Raw genomic sequence first — 17528 nt, forward strand, 5'->3', positions numbered from 1 at the left:
CAACCTGAACTGAATTTTCTGCTTTCCTATTTTCTCAAGTCCATATGTTTGTGAGACAGTGAAATCGAGCTGCATACATGTATAATTAAGAGGCCCTGCTCATTTCCAGTGTGGGTACAGCAAGTGTCACCCTGGGAAAGGAGCAGGACCAGGAAGAGGGGTGCCCCACAGGAGCAGGGATGGTGGCAGTGGCTCCTGTTGCTGTGAGGTCTCTTCTGCATCTTGGACCAGTGCTGTGGGAAAAAGGAGATTCAATCAGAACTCTTGAAGCAGGGGAGAGGTAGTTCAAAGGAAGTTATTTTTAAGAGCAAGTAGGCTTTGTTTTCTAGCCCAGTCAGAACGTGCTGTTTTCTAAAATAAATTATAGTTATTACTGGCAGCTTCACCACAGTAAGACTGGATTTTAGGAATGAGAAAGCCTCTAATTTGTTTACAGCCTTGCAATTACAAATATACTTTAACAAAACAGCATCTTAAAACAGATCTGAATAAACATTATTCCCACATTAAAGTGGTTATTCAAAAAAACCCAAGTGTGTGTGTGTGTAATACGGAGCGAGTCAAGCTATGCATCAATTGTTTTGAGGGAGGAGGTTGTTTATGTTTGGTTTTTGTTCTTTTAGCCTTGCAAACCGCCTAATTGGCAAAAGCTGGTAATAGATGACTGGTCCAAATGAGAATGAGATGCACCCCACAAAGGTGTTTATTAGCCTGTGTGAGAAACTTGGCAAATTCCTGGAAAGTTGGGTGTTCAGAGCTGTGTGTAAGAGAGCTGACATTTTGCATACTTTGGAGAAGGTGGGGAAACGTGCTCATCAAAACAGTCTTGCTACTGAGTGAATGTCGTGGATGTGTCTGTTACGGGTGCTCCCACATAGAACTTGAGTTCTGTGGAAACAGAAGAGAGATCATCCTGATCACATAAGCCTTCACTAACAGGCAGCTCAGTAAAATGCTGTACAATAAAATTAAAGCCTTGCTTTATGCTACCAAGAATGCCAGATTTAATGTGTTAAAATACAGGACATAAAAAAGCCATTTAAGAGCTGTTCTGTTGCCATCCCACCTCTTCTAGATCATAAGAAAGTACCACTGACACCTGTGCTAAAAATGACTTTCAGGCCAGTGTCCTTTCAGTTCTGAATGAAGCTTGTACCACCCACATAATGAAACCCCATTGGAGGGTGAATTTTCTTCAGTCTGTGAGAAGCATAAGGAAGGCCAGGTTTACTGGCTGTTTTGGGTCCCTCTGGCATGTCTGGAGCTAAGAGCAGCTGTGCATCAGATTTATGCAGGGCAAAATCTCATGTATGTCCCCTCTGGCACAGCTGGTTTGTAATCTAGGCCAGGCAATGCTATTGCAAGGTAGCAAAGCCTGCCATGGGAGTGGTGGAGAGCCTAAACCAGGACTATGTGGCCTGAATTTAGATGTTTTTGCAGGCTCTTTTTAGAAAAGGTACTCATCATTCTGGGCTGTGTGCAAGCCGCAACCTCAAGTGAGTTCTGGATCCCAAGCAATTACCCTTCTCCTATGAAAAACTAAACCGTACTCCTGTGGATATTCTTAGACTCCTCAGTTTTTTTCCCATGTGTGAGAAAGAGCCCTATTACTTCACATGTAATCCCGGGGAAGAGGGATCTTGTGCATTGAGTCACCAGCCCAAATGAGAGCCGTGTTGAGAGGGGAGAGCAGGGGAGTTTGCTGGCAGCAGGTAGCAGCTAGGGCATGAAGTCCTGCCCAGTGCCAGCTCTTCTTTTGGAGCAGCTGTGTGCCATCCCTGGATCAGAGCTCTCATACATGGTCCAGGGAGGGACCATGTGGCATTTGATGCCCCTCTTCGGGTGGGGAAGAAATAGGGTGCAAAACTCAGTTCTCTAAATCTGTTACTTCATGTATAAGGCTTGACAGGTTGAGACTTTAAAATTTCAGTCTTTAGATCAAAGAGGTAATAGTAAGTTTGATGACAAGGCTGAGACCTGTAAACTAACCATGAGGTTACTTCCAGAGGTCTGTATTCTGCCATAATTATTAGGTATATTGATTAGACTACTTAACTGAGACCTCAAAAGCCTTGAGTTTGTTCCCAGGTCTTCTGCTGGCCTAGGATATTGTTCTGAGCAAGTCACTGTTGTGCTTAACTCTCCTCTCCCTGTACTGTAACAGGTACAGTGAGTATCGCTAGTTTTTCCTGTTGCTTCAGGATTAATGTAGTAATCCTAATTACTGGGTAATCCCATGTAATTCTTTGGTACCCATGTTAAACTCTTATAACAATTCTTGGACTTTTGTTTGGTTTAATATCAGGTTCTTTTAATATGTTTGTGGCATAATAGGCAAATTTGAGTTGAGAATAAAGCACATAAGCTAGATGTTTCTGCTGAAACAGTCAGTGAAGAAAGGGTTGGGAATATCCTTAGGATATGAATGGGACAGTTCACAACTCATAGCTTTTTTTCATGCTGGTACTAGGCAAATCATAGCACAATTTGAAATCAATTATCTCTGCGGCCAAACAGGCAATAGATATATTTTAAAGTGACACTTTCTATTTTGAAGCATAGTGTTATGGAAGGAAATAGATTCTGTAGCACAGCAATGAATGAACAGACAAGTCTCAGCCTTAATTAGCTTAATTCTTCTTGACCAGATTTCAAACCAGATGGCGTTTGAAATTGATGGCAGTGGCATTTTTACTTACAGGAGTGAGTAACAGAGACCAGAATAGGGATATACAAGTGAAAGATGAGGGAAAATGCCTGTGAGATTCTGAAGAGATGGCACAAAACAGTAAACGTATTTTTGGAGAAAAGTTACAGACCAATAAAACTTACTTTTAATAGCCTAATAAGGTAACATTAAAGTTGAGGTACGCTCAGTTGGTTATTATCATTAGTGTGTGTATAGAGGCTGCTCCATCTCAACTGTAAAACTTTTCAGCCTCCTGCCAGTGTGAACCAAAAGCTTGTCTGCAGAGATGATTTTGGGCACCCAAAAGTTGTTCTGCAGGTGGAAAAGTCACATGGCAAAGGAAATTTTGGTAGTATGACTGTGTTTAAATTAAGAGCTTGTTTGTTAGTGTTGGGATGTTACATTTTTACATGTTACTATGCTGTTACAACTCTTCAGTGCAGATAAAAATGTTTACAGAAAGTATCTTACACCCATATGGAGTGTATAGGAAATATTTATCTCAATAAGACTTTTACCAGGATAACTAAAGGATGTATTTTGTGCTCAATCAAAATAGGAAAATGGGATACAGACTAAAACTTGGCTGGTTGTGCAGGACTCCTCTGAATCACCCTTCCCCAAGCCTGACTTAGCCATGATTCCCGATAGTTACGCCTCACATACCTGAGTCATTTGGCATGTAATTTTCAGATAAATTATGAAATTAATTGCCAAGCTTGGGGCTTCTGTGAGCCCAGCCATGCGTGTGCCAGAGACATGTGGAGCAGTGGCTCGGGATAAATAGCTCTGGTAGGAGGCCGCAGGGATGCAGATGCACTGCCATGTTGTGCTTTTTACTCTTCTCTTGCTCTTGGAGAGTTTTTTCCTAGTCATTTCAGCTTTGCCAGCACACATTTCCGTGCAGGGAGCTTTTGGTGACGTGGAGTTGGTTACGTACCCTGGCAGAGCACTCCCAGTCTAGACACCACTATCTCCATTTAAATACTGAAGGTGTAAGTCACTTGGAAGAAAATGAGTAATAATCATGAAACCCAGTCACAAACCTGTTATGGCCCACCTTTCCCGTGCTGGAAGTACTCATCACAATGGTGTTGTCTGATTAGCATATAAAGCCTGTAAGAAGCAGTATGTTTATGTTTTTATTATTATGGCTCTTTACCACTGCAGGGAAAACAAGTCTGCAAGGCTTGTGGTTTGGAATGGAAAAGAAAGAGACATTTTCTAAAACCACTAGATAATCAAATTAAAAAGGCTTTTTAATTGTTTCAGCCCTAAAGCTCGTTTTGGGCAATATGGGACCAATTAGATTATTAAAACCACAGTTTCTGATCTCTATCTATTATTCTTATGGCTTGAGCAGCCCAAACCTTTAGAAGGTGATTTTTATTAGGTGTCATCACCTCCCTCGGCTGCAGTTACATCATTAAGGGGAAGCTTCACTAACGCCACTGTTAAATAAGGCACAGTTTCTGTTTAAAATGGACTTTAAATCTTTAATTAGGAAAAGGGAAAAAAAAAATAAAGTTGCCTGCTTCCCTCTCTGCTTTTATTTTTTTTTCCTCCTAAATAGAAGCAAGTAGGTCTGGAAGACCTATTGAATTTTCTCTCCATGCAGAAGAGGCACACACAAGATTTCCCTAAACCAACCTTACACTCATTGTATTTATTGCACAAGAAGTAGGGATCCTTGGTCATTGTGTGCTACAGACAGCGGGAGACTCGGAATGTTGGCAATGTTGTAGTGAGATTTGTTTTTTCCCTCCTTGTGGAAGCTGAAAAAAACGCTGTGTGGTCATACTGTTGAAGTTGTTCTTATGCTTCTGGATTCTCCCTCTTTTCCTCCCCACTCCGCAAAAGTAAATGTCAAATGTCTGCAGTGAAAAGTAGTTATGTGTGAGTGTCATGGGCTTTAAGGTATTAGAAGGGTGTGCCCTGTGAATTGATACTGGTGTAGAGATGCCTTAACTCATGAAGGAGGTTTGTTTGTAGAAGTATTATTAGATCAGCTAGTATGGTTGGAGGAAGACAGGACAGATGATTTGAAAGGTCTGCCTATCCCAAAGCATTTTTGCTTTTTTTTTCAGTTGCATCAGTTAGACTAATAAAAGATATTATTATGTCTCTCTACAAGCCTTGAGTTTGTTTTATCCTCAGACCATCTTAGCTAGGACACCACTGTTTCTTGACTGGTGGCTCTTGCAGGTTAGGATGGAGATTATAATGGTAGGAAATATGGCTTAACAAATGATTTTTTTTTTTTTTTGGCAGGGAAAGGGGGAAAATTCTGTGGTTTGTTTTTTTTTCTTGATTAAATGTCTAAGGTATTTAAACAGCAGGTATTGCAAGAAATCTGAGTAAGTACATTTCAATACAGCTTTGTGCTGTGTTTTTCTTTCAAAGCATTTAACTGGGCAACTGCACATGGTGCTGATGAAATCACTGTCTCAGTTGCACTTTAAAAGCCTAACATAATTCTTCTTGTTTGCAGTAAAAGCACAAAATGTTACAAAATGTTTTGCTATTTAGCATGAATGTTAGTAACTTTTGAGACTATTGCTTGAAATTCATTCACATGTGTCAGTAAATGACATGTATATGTAGAGAGGTAATATAAATGTAATTGGTATTCAAAGTAGTAGAAATCTGATAAGTCCATGTTTTAAAATCTAGAGTTCTGTATTTTCCAAGCATATGAAAATCTACTGTGAAATTGCTTAGCCAATTTGTCCTTTGTCCTGCATCAGGTGTGTGGCCAGTGGAGAAGAGGTATTAGCCATGTACCTGCTTTCCCATCCAAGAGCTCTATTTCCTTTGAAGGCGCTGCTTTCCCTTTTGTAAAAGGGGAATGGTCCAGTGCTTCTGGTTTTCTGCTGCTGCTATGCATGGCTTGGGAACAAATTATGGCCCCCAGGGAAGCAGCCTTTTAGCATTCTAGGTTAGGGACAGATTGCTTTCCTCTGAACCAATAGGAGAAGCAAAGCAGAAATTCTCTCTAGTTTGTCCTTTTCTTCACACAGCTTGTTCTTGAAACAGCCCATTCATGCAGCCACCTCAGTCAGAGTACCTCATCATCCAGATTTCTGTCATTTTAAGTAATTTTAGTGTTTTCAATAAGGCTAGTACTTATTGTAGTGTTTTAGCTTTTCTCTTTTAGATGTCCTTGTTCAGTAGATAATGAACAAAACTCTTGACAGTCATCTGCAGAGAGTGGCTCCACTTCACTGCCCTGTTTTCCAGATAGCCAGACGACGGAGAGAAAAGAAGAAGTGGTGGGAACAGAAAAGCACTGTGAGCAACTTCCTAAACAGGAAAGATCAGATGTACAAAGCCAAGATCGTGCTAGCACTAGTCCAGTGCTACCAGAGTCTGCCAAATTTGCAGCACTGTAAGGCCGGTTTACTTTACAATTTTGTACTTCAAAGTTATGATGTAAGCTGTTTTGTTTCACTGAGTAGAAATGACATAAACTTTTAATTAACCTCTCTTTCTTTTTGTTTTATTGAAAACAAGAAAAAAGTTCCTCATAGTAGTTTTGAAACATTTTTGTGTCAAGTTACCAGGGCAGCAGGCAAAGGCAGATAATCTACCGGGTAACTTCTCAGCAAGACAGTTCTGTCTTGCAAGTAATAAGTGGACCTGAGGCGTCTGTGCAAGATGAGCTCTCCGTGGATGCAATGCACGTGTTCATAGATGAAAATGGTGAGTTTCTGTAGTTGGAATAATTAAAATGTGTGAGGAAATTCTAAAGAAACTTTGGATGCCCTGGAAGGATATTTCTCTTGTCTGTTACTGATTGCATGTTTTTCTGTGTAAATCAAAGAAAAGGGCTTACTAATTTAAAGTCAGGTCAGCAATACCTGGAGTTTTCAAAATCCACCAGTGACCATCAGAGACCTAAGACTTACACAGTGCATGAAGTATCTTCCAAACATCATCCTCAGAAAACGCTGGTTAGGCCAGAAGACTACGTCTGTCTTTGCAGAACCACCGCTGGCTGTTTCTGCCTGGTGAAGGATTTTGCACTGGCTTGGCTGAGCAAAATGTTCCTCCTCTTTACTGTTCTGTTTTTTGGCTGGCTCACACGGAGCTCTCTCTAACGTGATAGTTGCCCTTGTTCAGAGCTGTGGTCTGCTACCTCTTCCAAGAGAGTTAATGAGTGACCTGGTCATGTCCTGAGCCTGTGCTTGGTATGCTGCTGCTCTGCAGCTATTCCTAGAGCCTGAAACTGTGATATACTTGGTAACTGGTTGTTTGAACTTGGTGTAATGCCTGGTGATGTACTGGCCCATACCTGTGAAAGGCAGATGTCCCAAAACCTGTGTTTCCCTTAAAGCTGCCTTCAAAATGGGTATGGAATTGCGTTCTCCTGGTAGCTGGGCTTGTGACCCCAGAGATGCTTTGGTTTTCTGCCAGTTCCCAGCCCTGCTTGCAGTCCTGCAGCTCCCTGGTGTGCTGTGGGACTAAGAGCAGCAGCTGCCAGTCAGGCGAATAGCATGGCCTCTGGGTCAATGAGCAGTGACCCTTCACTTGTTGCTGCATATGCAATGAGGGAGTAGCAGTGGTTACACTTTTAACAGTTTTTCCCTGGTGTGTGCCTCCTGACCTCAACTTTGTGAACTAAAAGAAAAAATTCTATTATTTCACATTTTACGGCAGACATATGTTGATAGATGGCCTTTGCACTTACTATACATACCTTTTAGATTTTAACTGTAACGTCTATGTTTTGATTTGTCTCAGATTTCCAGTTCAAATGTTTGCTTTCTGAAGTATAAAATAAGCCTAGTACACACACTAAAAAACATGTTTATAAATGTGCATGACCTAAAATGTACTTTTTATAAACTTTGTATGTAAAAGAAATGATCACATTACTGAACTGATTTTATTTTTTTCCTCTAATGTCTAAAGGGGAAATTAGATCCTGTTATTTAAAGGCTGGCTGTCAGAAGGAAGGAAATTTTCGACATCAGCTATCAAATTTTGATTGTATTTCAAATGCTCAGTAAGTAAGCCCTTATTTCCAAAAATGTTGAAAGTTTTCTTTGCTAGAAGCTGTGAAACTGATTGTAGCTGTGAAGGATGCATGTGAAGAGTACTAGAGAATAAATGTGCTAACCTCTTCTAGAGACATCAAAGCATTTTTTGTTTTGTGCTAGAACAGTGGCTGCTTTGTAAGAATATTGGTAAAGAAAAGTGAAAAAGAAGACCAGAATTACTTTCATTACTTTCTGGGAATAGCCAGAGTCAAGTGTGGTGATTATAAATAAGATAAAGTGGGACTGTTACCAACTATTCTCTCAACTTTGTCTTGCACATTCCTGTGCCTGCTGTGTCCTTTGTGAATTTTTAGTGCTGGGTCAGTATCATCCAGTGACACTGCTTCCTGTTGATTCTAGCAGCAGAACCTTTCACCATGCATGAAATCTCTAATGATAGTTTCCCCCTTTGAGGAAGTATCTGAAGAATTTTACTTTTTCAAAGGTCTTTTTAGAGAGATCCAGATAAAGCCCATATTCATTACTGTGGTTTCCATGTTGTCCTATATGATCTGTTGTTTGCTTATCTGTAAAAAGAATTTTAACTATTCATAAGTATTTTTATTAAATAATCTGATGTTTTTCACATTGTTATGCAGCATATGAAAAAGTTGAATGAGGCGCTGAGAAGGGTCATTGTTAATAGTAAATACTGTTCCTCAGGTGTTCAGCTTTCAGTGGAGACTTTTGAAAAGCTTGGGACCGTGTTAAGAGCAGTGTTAGCATTTTAGATAGAATGCTATTATGAGACAAAAATATAATGCTTTTAATAGTCAGTGGGCAAAGATTAAAAAAAATAATAATTTGAGTTCATCTACAGTAGAAATGTTCTGTCTTTAGAAGAGCAAAATAAAAAAAACAACAACAGCAACAAAAAACCCCCAACCTGGTAGAGTTCAATTTTGACCTAAAATCAAACATTTTACTTTGGGGCTGTTTAACTCCTTCAACTCATTTCGTTTTACCTTGCACTTAATACTCCTCTCTTCCCCCATCATGTAGCTATGAACTTGAATCTGTCCTAAATTCATAAATATTTTACTCTCTGTCCCCTGACGTTGATCAGTTAATCTGTTTTTTGTCAAAAGAACAATGTTCCTGCTCGTATAAGGTGTCTTTAATCTGTCTTTGCTAGCTGTTTATGCGATATCACTGTTTTCCTGTACTATGTTAAGTGCTGGTTTTTAGTTTGTCCTTTGCAGACCTCCAGGGATGTGATTTATTTTTAAGGGGTCTGCTAAACACTGTTAATAAAATAAAGTTCAGATATGCTTTGCAGTCATTTACATGCACTTAATTTCTAAAGGTTAGCACTTTACCTGGAAATCGTGGGAGTACAGTGACACTTCAGGCTGGGGAGCAGAACAAATCAGCAAAGACGAGTGGGTTCCCAGGACTGTTTCTGTATGGAAGTCAATGGAAAGACAGAACACAAGCTTTTCCAAGAACAGAGCAGCGTGAAGGAAAGTACAAAGCAGAAGTTTACATGAAAAACAAGGAGTAAGGACAAGGAGCTGCGAAAAGTGCTCATACTGGTTTTTGCAATGGCAGTTTGTGATATGTTTAGGCCAGAGAGATTAGTTAGAGCTGTTTGTTTAATGGGCAATTCCTGCCATCTATACATAGATTGAAGGGTAGTACAGGAAGGAAATGGTTTTTGTTTTTTCTTCAGGTGTTCACCATCATGTAATTTTGTATTTAGACAGTATGGAACACTTACAACATAGAGAAAACAGAGGGGCAAATCTGCTTTAAAGACAGTTCAGGAAAGAGCATCTTTACCTTACCTCTTTCCCCTGTTCCCACCTGCACGCTTGCACATCACTTAGGTTAATTTCTTATCCATGGTTAAAGATAAGCCAAATAATCACAGCTATTAATTAGTGATCTTTTTATTACTGGAGAAAAGAGTAAACAGAATAACAAAAAGCACAAAGCATAATCAATGATTGCTTGTTCCAGTCTCAGTATGTCTGTCTGTGGAGAGCTCTTGACAAAATTTAATCTCTTGAGGGTGGGCTGTCCTGTGGGGATGTTCCTTGTGTGAGTAGTCCACACAAACAGGAGATGCTGCTATTATGAAAGTATATTAGAAAAGAGACATGGGAAACCTCTGTGAGATATCCTTGGCTTATCTCTCAGCCCATCAGAAAGTTTACTAAGGAGAAGACACTGACAGTACTTCATATGTGCTTGAGATGGTGCAGAAACAACAGCTTCAGGCTTAGTGTCTGAATCCATGAATGAGCCATCTAGATTAGACTGAGGTCAGAGGATGAGGGAGAAAATGCCTGGACATAAGAGGTGGCATCCTCCTTGAATAGTAGGGATAGGGTTCCAATCCTGGGGAGCCCAGATTTAGAGTCTCAAATACGCTTACAGAGAACAATAGATAGGTCTGCAGTAGTTGTGTATAAACTCTTAAAACACTTCACTAGTCATGCCGGCTTTACACTATTAAGCTGCTCCTAAATGGAAAATGTCAAACTGAGTTGAGCCAGTGGAGTAACTATGTGGATGAGCATAGACCGTGCCCTGATGATGACAGGCCAGGTGATGGCAAGAGATCTCTTGCTTTGGGGGTGTTGTTGGGAGAAGCAGCAGATCAGAGGCACTGGCATACGAGGAGTTGTGGTACTTCTGTGACTAACACTGCAGCTTATGAAAGAGGAAGGAATTTTGACTGAGGAGGGTATGAACTCTGGCTGGTTTGTCAAAAATAACATAATTGCCTTATGAATTGGCCATAGGTAAATACCTTTTAACTAAGTTATGCAGAACTGGAGAAGGTATTTAAATATCATTCAAAAGAAGCCCTTCAAGAAATCCTTGAATCAGACTAATGTTTAACAATCTATAATTCAAATTGTGACTTGCTGTTTCTGCCTATTGAGTCCTACTATTGTCTGCTCAGTAGTAAATTATTAACTGCTCTTAATGTCTTAACAGGCATGCTGCTCTGTCACAGAATTGATGCTGTTATGTTGTTTGGGCTAGTTTTTATTCTTCACTTTTGTGTACTTCCTGCTCTTCCTTTGCTTGTAAATTGCTAGATGGACAACAATGGATTACAATATGCCAGAGAAAGCAGATGTCCAAGTTTGAAGGAGTCTTAAGTTTACTTAAAAACTTAAGTTAGCCAAGTTAATTTAAAGGAAGATTTTATGTTGTAATGGTCGCCCTGAAAAGATAATTCCTTTTCCATCTTAGCCCTCACTTTGGCAGGTGATTCTTGTTACTAAGTTTGGTAAGTTCTTCAAGCATTGGCAGGTAGCTAATGAATTTCCCAGTTATTGTCCATGTAATTACTCTGGCCCCACTTTTGTCTATTATCTTGCCAGCAGCACCTCTTGCTAGCAGTCCCTGTGGAATGTGTTCCCTACTGAGTTAATTACCCCTAAATTTGATGCTCATATTACCTTGCCAACTTCACCTCTAGCCATAAATTGCTTTGTGACAGGCTTTGACAAGACAAAGTGTAAACTGTTTTCTCAGCTCATGAATTATGTTAGAAACTAGTTGCAGGGAGACCATCTGAATCTGTTTTTAAGTGGGAAATTGGAAGTAGCTTTCTGATCTTGAAAACCATTCTTCTGCCCCATTGCATTAAATCCTTTACCAGTCTTTGTCTCTCTTACAGTGACTCCTTAATGTTTCTATGCTGTCTGTTTTGAGGATGTGCTGGGCTTCTGGGAAAGCAGATAAGAATGAGAAAGTTCAGATTTGTGTAAAACAGGTGCCTGGTGTAAGCATGAACTGCCTTTTTGCATGGTCAGTTTGACTTCTTACCAAATGGCTACTAGGTTTATGTCTCACCTGTATAGAACTGTTACAGTTTCAAGTTAGAATTCTTCCCATTAGATTGGCAATACAGAATAAATCATTAACAAGAATGCATCATTAAAAAACGAGCTGAAAGAATGTATAGTTTAAAGCATTGTTAGAGGTGTATAGCTGTTTTATGGGGTCAGGAGAAAGAACTTGGAGTTAATAAATGTCTTACAAATAAGGAGGTGTCACTGACACACCTTTTCTGTCTGCCACTCTGTGACAGAAAGCAGATGTTTCTGAGGGATTTCTTTAACTACTTTGTCTTTTGTAATTAAATAACTGAGTCAGTTTTGATAAGCAGTCAAAAAGGTAAATGTGAGCTATCATGTTATCTTGGCATTTCATGCGAAGTGGCTCATAAATATCAGTGGAAACATAAACCCTTAAAAGTTTCAGCAATTAGAATCAATGACTTTTGCATGCTGCATGATCTGTCCCCCATACAGAGGCTAATAGGGCCATAAAGTATATATCAATGCTGATACATAAATATAAGAGCAGTCATATATTCTGTGCATATTTGCTGTACAAGTTAGCATATTTTTAAATGTTTGCCTTTCTAAATGTGCCTTCTTTGCATACTGGGGCACATACTGAAGGTGCTCAGCCTTCAAAGCATGTGTGTTCATACCTATTGAAGAAAAAAGTATCAGAATTTTATACCTCTTAGTAATGCAGCTGTCCTCAACACGTGAATGAAGTACTTTTCTTTCTAAATTAATTAAGAAGTTCTCTCTCCTGGTTTCACATCTATGAACAACTCTGTCCAACTAATGTAAATAGTTGCCGTTGCCGTTTCTTTTCTCTGCATCCTTGCAATTTTTTCTGTTTAAAGCACAGAGTTTTCTTTGGTGTGTGTGCAGAAACATATGTGCTATGGTTAGCTACACTTCAAAAAGCGTAGAAGGTGGTCCACACACAAAATCCTGATGTGGATATGGCCATACCAACTTGGGAATGTTCTCAATTTTTGCTACAAAACTGAGGTGTGTGTAGCTTTAAGGAAGAATGTGGGTTGGGTTTATTTTTTTTTGTGTGGAGATGTTTTATTAAGTAGAAAAAAGCTAAGTGATGCTTTCTGAGGATAGGGGCCAGTTCTGTCTCTTAAATCAAATATTAGATCTTCTAAAGCAAACTGGACTTGTGCCCACACAAGCTGTGTAAGCATTTGGCCTTTTTTCTTTCTTTCTAGAAATACTCGGGGTTTAGTGAATGCAATTTAGAAGAATACTGCTTGTGTTCTTGAGCCCATTTACTTCTCTCCTGTGTTGAACTCCTGAGAAATAAAACATACTGAAACTCCCAGTTCTGTGCAGGATATCATTACACACATGTATTGATTTATAAAGAGAGAGAGTTGGTGTGTCTTCAGAACAATCCAAGTTTTCACTGACAGTGATTCAACTTTGTGATGCAAAAGCATTTGATTAGTTCAAATGCGTATAATAGGTTTAAGTGCTGGACCTCATGCTGCAGTTTATCACTTTGTGTGTCTGGCAACAGTCAACAGTAGCCATAAATTACATCAGGATGATTCTGTGCTGCGTATGTGTCATAGAAGCTGGAGTTTAAAATAAACATGGAAGATAGGCCACAGAAATGGATGTATGGCATGCAGCTGAAATATTTGAGAAATGGAGCAGTGTTGTGGTTCAACCCTGGCTGGCAACTAAGTCCCACACAGCTGCTCACTCACTCCCTGCCCCGTGGGACGGGGGAGAGAATCAGAAGAGTAAAAGTGAGAAAACTCACAAGTTGAGATAAAGAGAGTTTCATAGGTAAAGCAAAAGCTAAGCGTAAGCAAAGCAAAGTAAGGAGTTCACTCACCACTTCCCATCAGCGGGCAGGTGTCCAGCCATCCCCAGGACAGCAGGGCTCCATTACACCTAACACTTATTTGGGAAGACAAATGGCATCTGAATGTCCCCCTCTTCCTTCTTCTTCTTCCCCGAGTTTTATATACTGAGCATATAAATATCCCTTGGGTCAGTTGGGGTCAGCTGTCTTGTCTGTGTCCCCTCCCCAGTTCTTATGCAGCCCCAGCCCACTTGCTGGTGGGGTGGTGTGAGGAGCAGGAAATGCCTTGACTTTATGTAAGCACTGCTCAGCAATAACTAAAAATGTCCCTAAAATTGACACTTTTCTCAGCACGAATCCAAAACATTACCACAAAGTAGCTACTATGTGGGCAGTTAACTCCCTCCCAGCCAAAAGCAGCACAAGCAGGAAGAATGATTTGGGCATAATAAAAAAGAATAACTTTCTTTTCTCTTTCTTAGCTGCAGATTCTCCCTCTTTTGCTTGAAATCACTTCTATTTATATACACCTAACTTGCTGTATAGCTTTAAAAGGAGAATTATTCTAGTTTAAACCTTCTCCCGCTTTCTTGATAATGAATCTTTTTTTTTTAAATTAATGTATGTAATTTTGAAAATAATATAATTTTACATATATATAAATAATTGTATGTGTGGTTTATTGTTAGATGTGGTTCATCCGTACCAATACAGTTCATGGATTTATATTATACTTTACATGTCTAAAATGCTTTGCAGTACAGATAGAAAACTCTATTAAGAAAAAAAGAATTGTGCTTAAATTTTGTTTTGAGAACTATTATTTTCCCAGCAGCAGCAGTGCCAGCAGATTAAAAAGAGGTAGCTGCAGCAAAACAGTGGCTAACAAGTACTAAGAAAACAATTTAAGTTTCCTGCCAGTACAGCTGCAGAGTGCTAGTGTTTCTGGCCCTGGGCAAAAAAGAGAACTTCAAATCAGTGAGTTAACTTATTTGAGTTGCATTCACATTCCTGAATAAGCTACTTGAGTGCATAATGCTACGTGAAAGTATCTATCTGAATGCCTTAGTGGTACTATATGTCTCCTGTGTAAATCCATTAATACTTTAGCGTGTTCACTGATGGAAAATTCCCCAAACCTTTGAGGTTTATTCCTCATAGGAGTAGACTATATTATTTTATTTTTAGTGTTTGTTTGTTTTATTCCTCATAGGAGTAGATTATATTATTTTTAGTATTTCAAAACACCGTTTTAGAATGACAAAATACTGCATCGCTAAAACATCTTTGTATATCTCAGCAAGGTGACCCAAATAACAAAGATCACCCACTGCTCTAGTAACAGGCTGCTGACTCTTAAAGATTTCTTAAAGCTGCTTGGCAGGTTGTGCAGTTCTGCAGCCAAGCACATTTTTAAATGGATGCGACAAATGTTATATAGGTCTTTTTGGGATTCAGCAATTTTAGATTAGGTGGTCACCTGAGCATAGTGCTTCTTGAACACATAAATGAGAGTGGTGTATGCATGTGCACCCTGAAAATGGGAATGTTTGATTTATGATGAAGCCATCGATTTTTCTGAAAAGTACTCTTTACAAACTCAGTGGCATTTTCCTGCTGCCTTTCTGGGGGACAGGAGGAAACCCTTCTGTGAGCTTGGCCAGTTAAAATCCTTTCCTGTATTCACATGTATTCATATATATGTTTTAGCCCATCTCACTCTGAACATGGGGCAGAAAAGTGTGTTTGCATGAGACTCCGAGACTGGAAGTATTTGTTACACGCAGAGATTTTTGCTGCCACATGATGGCAGCAAAATCCTGCTCAGGACTAGGAGCCTCGGTAGTCCTCTAGCTTTTGGGATTTGCTTCCCTTCCCTCTCCTCACCGTTTTAGAAGGAGAGCTAAAAGGGTCGTTTTAAAATACTCTGGAGATAATGGAACCGCGGGTACTGTTAATGCATTAATTCCAGTAAAGCTTGATCTTCTAAATGCATCCTCCGGTTCATTAGCTAGTGCATGCTGTTTATGTTTTAAGTTTTTAGTACGTTTATCTTTGCTCTGAAATGTACTAGGCTTACAAATTACCAGTTTACATGTTTGTTAACCAAATAAAACCTGAATACTAAGAAGTCAGAGTGTACTGAGTGGATCCCATTCTTACACCTGAGTAAGACGGTGTTCGTAACTTCCTACGTTCACATTGCCCACAGTGCTACTGGTAACATGATTTACAATGCCTTTCTGTCCATCTGTAGTTTCTAACTCAATGAGTTTAATATATACCACTGCTCATTTTGTAGTCTATTGCAAAACTTTAATGGTGATCTTGTATCCTTTTCTATTTTGTCAGTAAATCTGTACATCCAGCTTTCCCATTCTGTAAACTCGAGCATTCTATCTTATTACCCTTAGTGGTGGTGTTATTGCTAGTTAAAACACATACCAAAAATCTCCCCTAAATCCTGTTATATGAGTAGCAAAATAAAAAGGACAAAGAGGAAGGTGCTTTTTTTTTTACTGTGACTGTTGGGACATTGCTTACAGAGTTCCTTGTCCTTTCTCCTATATGCAGGTTAAAATGAAGTTTAGCCAAGACCTGCAGAATACCTTTATTAGTGGGAAATTATTTGTGATGTGCCTGTATTATGAGCTTACCTTAAGAGGTGTTCAGATGCAGGCTAGCTAACCCTTAACAAAGAGGATGATTTAGGCTGGATTATATTTCAATGGCAAGTGGTAGAAGGCAACTGTCCTCGACTAATCAGAGAGAGAGGAGGAAGATTTTTCCAGTGCTATGTGGTTGTACTAAAACATTCTGAGTGCTACATGATTGCTCAGCTAGCTGATGTTTACTCCGTGTTCTTACAAAGCTGAATTAGGAGGCAGAAAAAAGTTCCTGACTTTATAACCAGTTATCGGTAGAGGGTGCAATGTAGCTTTTGCATTTGGGCTTCATAGGCTGTATGTTTACCAAAGATATTTTTAGTTAATAATCTATTATTCAAAATTTAGTTCAATTATACCTTTGCTTACATTAGCAGTGCAGTTTAGTGCAGTAGATCTTGATAACATTAATTTGATTCTGCAAATGAACAGATTTTCAATTTAGCAAGATTCCATGTTATGCTGTGATCAGCTCTGTTATAATGATTTTATGATGAGAGAGTGTTTGCTCCTATTTATGTATGGTAATAAATTTATGGAATCTAGTTTATAGGCTTACAAAAACACAAACACCATCATCACATTTCTTACTGGTATTTGCTGTCAGTGTGATAACAATGTCACCAGATGAGACATACAGCTTCTGCGTAGCTGTGGAAGCGATCCAGAATCAGGGTGTAGCAAGTGAGTGTCATAAGAAGGTTGTGTGGAAAACAGGGGTAAGGACGAAAAAGCAGCAAACAAGAGCTGAAGGGAATGGAAGGTGAGGAAAGAGTAAGAGGATACAGGGAGATGAGGATGATGAATAAAAGATTTAGGAGGCAGATGAAGACCAGATGATAGCTTGTGACTTTGGAATTGTTGCTTTGCTAGCTCCACTTTCCCAACTTCTCTGCTCTACTTGCTTTTTCAGGCCTATGAGGCCTCCTCTTTCCCTCAGTGTCCCAGCTGCTTATGGACTTTTCTGCTGGTGGCTGATAGGTGCAGCTATGAAGTTTTTCTGTAAACGCAAAACACAGTATGGGCTCTCTTGGCTTTTTTTGTTATCTTCAAGTCTGGTGGGAGATTATTTGAACTCTTAAGATTATTCTTGGAAGAAGCCTTATGAGTAGAAGAATTTTGATTTCTGAGAACTGATAGAGTACCAGGTGAGTATCTTGGCCTGTCTAATCTGTCCTTTTGCCATTTCCATTCTTGGTAAACATGGAATGGAGTACATGGTCCAATCTAGAAATACTCTTGACTCCACTTGGCTTTTGTAGGAAGATAGTTAAAGATGCAGAAAGTTTTTGGATATTAACTCTACATTTAGGAAGGCACAAGCAGCTACTGTTCTATTCCCCTCATCTTTTGTTGGGCTGCTTTTTGGGCAGGAATTCCCAGGGTAGTGTTCCTGCATAACCTGGGCTACACTTGCCTTTTGTCTGCTGGGAACAGGGAGTCCCAGGTTTGCAACCACAGTGACAAGGAACTGGACAGCTCATCCTGAGGAAACAAGACAAA

General features: G+C 39.5%; 1 protein-coding gene across 1 annotated transcript in view; it reads left to right on the top strand.

The window, feature by feature from the left end:
• The window catches only part of PCNX2 (pecanex 2), a 151669-nt gene that overhangs the window by 15962 nt on the left and 118179 nt on the right, over positions 1-17528 (top strand). The window contains exons 6-8 of the mRNA XM_061471262.1: positions 5930-6077; positions 6246-6391; positions 7604-7697. Coding sequence (XP_061327246.1) covers positions 5930-6077; positions 6246-6391; positions 7604-7697 — 388 coding nt within the window. The remainder of the gene's footprint in view (positions 1-5929; positions 6078-6245; positions 6392-7603; positions 7698-17528) is intronic.

The sequence above is a fragment of the Pezoporus flaviventris genome, unplaced genomic scaffold (assembly GCF_033815535.1).
Source record: "Pezoporus flaviventris isolate CSIRO_AGI_PZ_B2104156 unplaced genomic scaffold, CSIRO_AGI_Pfla_v1 ptg000066l, whole genome shotgun sequence".
Taxonomy (NCBI): Eukaryota; Metazoa; Chordata; class Aves; order Psittaciformes; family Psittacidae; genus Pezoporus; species Pezoporus flaviventris.